We start from the raw sequence: 5,237 nt of genomic DNA on the forward strand, positions 1-5,237 counted from the left end.
ACTGGCTATTATTTTTTAAGACTGCTATGAAGTAACTTCTTTGACCAAATAAGTCTATTTGATCTATAAACATTACTCTTTATTGAACCCTGTGTGATATCCACTCTACTAAGTCATTATATTCATAATATAGTCCTTCATGTGTTCTTCTGAGGAATGTGCTGTCCCTATTTTACATATGAGGAAATTGAGATTCAGAGGGTAAATGACATGGCCACGGTCATATCCTTGGTAAATGGCAGAGATATAATTTTTTATAACTGTTTTATTGAGATATAATTTACATATCATACAATTAAACTATTTAAAGAATACAATTCAGTGGGTTTTTTATTTAGAGTTGCATACCATCAGCACAATTAATATTAGGACATTTTTTATCACCACAGTAGTGAAATCCTGTGCCCATTAGGAGCCATTCCCCATTTGCCCCAACCCCCAGCTCTTGGCAGCCATCAGTCTGTTTTCTGTCTCTATGGATTTGCCTCTGCTGGACATTTTATATAATTGGAATCATATACACACACATACCCTTAATATTTTTTATATTGACTCCTACCATGGAATGTGTTTATTTTTACCTTGTTCCTTTTCAAAGATACTGTAAATGCCTATTGAAACAATTGTGGAGCATTGAATGGCTTAAGGAGGTGTCAGGCATTCCCAATGACTTGACTTATGAATAAGTTTCTTATTTTCTTGTGGTACTCTTTTTTTTTCTGCTAGTATAGAAAAAAATAGATATTTTTAGGAATTTAATGAGTGAAAAAATCTAGTACAAGAATGATCCGTGAAAACTTTGTACATGTGTGCATGCATGCGCTTAAGGACATTTACTGTCTGCTGTCTTATTTAGATGACCCTTTTGTCTTTTAGCTCTATGGGTGATGTGGCATATTTGAAATAACCAAATCTTTGCTCCCACCTTAAATCTGGAGGAGTTTCATGCATGTGTGTTTGATAAATGGTGTGTTTAATAATCAAATTTAGTTTAGAACTGCTGGGTTATATTTGGTGGAAAACCATCTGATTGAATATTGACTTTCTCTGAATTTCAATGCTACAGAAATCTTAAAAGTAGTTCAGTCTACTGAGCCATCCTTTGAGGACACACTGATTTTACATGTATTACTTACATGAAACAGATTGAAAAACAGATGAGGCATAACATATTCCCTTAATGTCCACTTAAGGAAACAGTGGATTATACTCATACTTTATAGTCACCATTGAGTATTTAGTATATGTAAAGCACTCTGCTAAGTTACTTTTACTTCCATTAACCATCCTCAAAAGGCCTATGAGCTAGGTACTGTTATTCCATTTTACAGTGAAGAATTGAGGCACAGAGATTAAATAACTTGCCTAAAGTAGTGTAGTTAATCAGAATTCAAATCTAGGCAGTCCTCATTTCAGAGCCTATGTGCTTAATCACCACACTGTAGCCTCACTGGAAAAATTGGACACAACTGAGTTTTCACCTCTGCCTGACCTCTAAGAGCTAAGTGGATTTTTGGAGGAGAAATTTGTACAGCGTACAGCTAATCTCTGGCTTCAATATCTGTTGACTAGTGTGAAAGCTCATATCACTTTCCAGGATGTATGCATTTTAGTTTTGAACATATAACCATAAAACTGGTGGAAAAAGCAAGTGCTGGCCATTTGGCTCTGCTGAGCTAAAAAGACCTATATAAACACATTTCTTCTGTCTTGTCTTTTTTCCCCAGGGGGATATCATGAAGAATATCTTTATCGTGCAGGTCAGTAAGATCTAGAAGTGATCTGGCATTCATCATTGTTTATAGAATCTCAAGCTATAAAATAATGCTCATTTTTTACTTTGGCTATATTCTCTAGAGCCAGACTATGAAACTTCAGGTGTTTATAGCACAACTGCATCTACAGCAAACTTGGTAGGTATTTAATAATAGCAAAGAGTTATAGCTCCTACTATGTACTGGGGCACTGTTAAGAGCTATACATATAAATGTATTTAAGTCAGAACAACCCTGTGAGGCTTAGTATCATTCTCATTTTGAAGATGAAGAAATTGAGACAAATTAACTCGTTTTCTAGAACTAATATATTTAGAGTTATTCTAGAGATATTCTAACACAGGCAGTAATGATCTTTTAGAAGGTTTTTTTTTTTATTATAATGGATCATACATCTCAATATAACAAAAATTTGCTTCTCCTTTATGCTACATGTCTAGTAGAGGTCTATAGAAGGGCTTGCTCAAGTACTCAGGCTGATAGAAATTCATCCACGATTGCCAAGGCAGGAAATAAAATTTGGTAACTGGTGCACTGGCTCTTACAGCTTCCACCAGAGGTGATACATGTCACTTTCTTTTCCATTTCACTGACCAGAGCAGGTCCCACTGAAGAGTCTAACTTCTTTGTGCCTGGAAGGCAAAAAGAAACATTTTAACAGCACTAAGAACTGTATCATTCAACTTGCCTTCCCTCTCATAGGCAGAATACTTGTTTCTACGTCAAAGGAGGCATCCTAAAAGGTCCCATTCAGTGTAATCAAACTCAAAGCCTAGGATTTCTGAGCTATGTGTATACTTGTTATATTGGGTCCAGATGTAGCTTCTTGTGATCTTGAGACCTAAAACCAAAAATATGGAGGTTTTTTATTTTCCCCCCTCCCTCCCCAGTTTACAGTGCTGAAGCAGGGACTGAAATTTCTATTCAGAAAGGGAGAAAATGGGGAATAAAAAAACAGTTACTGGCCTGTAGCAATTCTGAGACCTTCATGGGCAGACGTTGTAAGGGCCCCCAACGTATTCATGGGACTCTTCCCTGGAGGAACTCTTGTTTGTTTATTTTCTGGGGCTCTTGGTTACTCCCAAGGCCCATCCTTCCTGGCAATATTTGGAGTAGGCATTGGAGAATAATCCTTCCTTGGCAACAGAGCAGCTTTCTAAGCTTGCTACTTATAGAAGATTGGAGGCGCAAGGGTGGTTTTATCTCAGTTGAATGGTTTTAGTTCTGACTTGTGATTTCTTTGGCTGTAAGATTAATTTATTCTGCTTCTGTTTGATTTCTTTTGGTTTCATGTACCAATAGCCAAACTACAATTCTTTTCTATATATATACTACTAAGATTTGCTATAATTCTTTGTGGTTTTATCCTTATTTCTGTCTGTTTGATTGCAAGTGGCTTGAGTTCATCAGGCATTGATGGAAGAGCCATGCCTTTTGGACATTTTTCTACAAGCCATTTTGTTGAAGTGCAAGGATTTACTAGGTGTTACATCCTTAGTTGAACTCTAACTTTGAGACATCTTAATGCACTCGGGTTTTAACCAAAGAGTTGATTCTTGCTGCGAGGTTAAGTTTTCATTGTTTGTCGTCATTGAAACCATTCATCAATACTATGTTTTATAGTTTACGGTTGAAACAGTTATTCCTTCAACCCTGTGAGTCCCTGTATTCAAGGAATCTATTCCCTTTCATTCCTGCCTGCAAACTACTAATTCTGTCCTACACACACCTGTCTTAAAATAACTTGCTTTAAAACATACCAACAGTAATCAAAGCACAATACTAACATCCAGTCTTCTAAATTGCTTACCCTGAGAGCTGCATGTTCATAATCTCCTTCTTAATTAGGATTTTGTTATTGTTGTACCCTACTTCTAGTTACCAATTTCTGTTTTAGTCAAGCTAGGTTATGCTGCAGTAACAACCCCCAAAGTCTCAGTGACTTAACTCAGGAAAAGTTGTTCATGCTAATGTTACATAGTTCAATGCGAGTTGGCAGCAGGCTGCCAGACTGTGACTGTTCTTCATAGTCACTCAGGAACCCAGGCTGATGGGTACATGCCATCATGAGCATCGCAGCAGGGCAAAAGGTACAGAAATTGAACACTGACTTATAACGGTTCTGTTCATATTTTATTGACAAGTAACATGGTCATTCTTGACTTTGGATGGAGCTGGGAAGGGCAATCCTACCGTCTATTCAGGAGAACTGGAATATTTATGAAGAACTTGAATAACTACCTTAAATTCTCTAATTATGACTAATCTTAACTGTGGCAGCTTCGTGTACTAATTTTTTGTTTTTACTGTTTAGACAGTATACCTTAGGAAGGAGAAGAAAACTCTGATACGTAATTCTCTGTTTTTTCTCCTTCCCTTACTTTGCTCCTTCCAGAGAAAGTTTTTCCCCCATTTCCTGCCACCATTACTATTCTCATATCATGTGCTTTTGATATCACCTTTTGAAGTAGCCATCCAAGTGAAAAGGCAAGTAAGAATCTTACCATGAGGATGACAATACTTTTTTTCTGTTCCTTCAGTTTCACTTGTCACATGTTCCTTTTTGTTCTGAATTTAAACAACTCCAGTGGCTTTCAATCTCTTCATATGTTCCAAGGCCCCGCCCCATCACGAAATCCATAGCAAATTTCTGTTGTTGCTAAAATAAAGGATAAATGTCTTCAGAATTATCAGCATACATTTAAAAAAAACTCATTTTAATTTTAATTTCAGTAGGTTTTTTGGAGAACAGGTGGTGGTTGGTTACAATGAATAAATTCTTTAGTGGTGAATTCTGAGATTTCAGTGCACCCATCACTTGAGGAGTGTACCACTGTACCCAGTGTATAGTCTTTCATCCCTCATCCACTTTCCACCATTTCCCCCAAGTCCCCAAAGTCCATTGTATCATTCTTATGCCTTTGTGTCCTCATAGCTTACCTTCCACTTATGAGTGAGAACATAGAGTGTTTGGTTTTCCATTCCTGAGTTACTTCACTTAGAATAATGGTCTTTAATTCCATTCAGTTGGTTCAAATGCCATTATTTTGTTTCTTTGTATGGCTGAGTAGTATTCCGTGGTATATATACACCACGTTTTCTTTATTCACTTGTTGATTGATGGACATTTGGGCTGGTTCCATATTCTTGCAATTGCAAATTGTGCTGCTATAAACATATATGTACTAGTATCTTTTTTGTGTAATGACTTCTTTTCCTCTGGGCACATACCCAGGAGTGGGATTGCTGGATCAAATGGTAGTTCTGCTTTTAGTTCTTTAAGGAATCTCCACACTGTTTTCCATAGTGGAAAATAGTGTACACAGTTGTGCTAGTTTACATTCCCACCAACAGTATAAAAAGGTTCCCTTTTCACCACATCCATGCCAACATCTATTTTTTGGTATATATATATATTTTTTATTATACTTTAAGTTCTAGGGTACATGTGCATAACGTGCA

General features: G+C 36.7%; 1 protein-coding gene across 1 annotated transcript in view; it reads left to right on the forward strand.

Annotated features, from left to right (window-relative positions):
* Positions 1-1,913, forward strand: part of LOC108517719 (putative bifunctional UDP-N-acetylglucosamine transferase and deubiquitinase ALG13) — a gene marked incomplete at its 3' end in the record, with an annotated part of 23,421 nt that extends 21,508 nt beyond the window's left edge. Inside the window, 3 exon segments of the mRNA XM_017855808.1 lie at positions 1,614-1,651; positions 1,728-1,760; positions 1,858-1,913. Of these exon segments, the coding sequence (XP_017711297.1) occupies positions 1,614-1,651; positions 1,728-1,760; positions 1,858-1,913 (127 nt within the window).
* Between the last annotated feature and the right edge of the window lie 3,324 nt (positions 1,914-5,237).

The sequence above is a fragment of the Rhinopithecus bieti genome, unplaced genomic scaffold (assembly GCF_001698545.2).
Source record: "Rhinopithecus bieti isolate Rb0 unplaced genomic scaffold, ASM169854v2 scaffold_42429, whole genome shotgun sequence".
Classification (NCBI taxonomy): domain Eukaryota; kingdom Metazoa; phylum Chordata; class Mammalia; order Primates; family Cercopithecidae; genus Rhinopithecus; species Rhinopithecus bieti.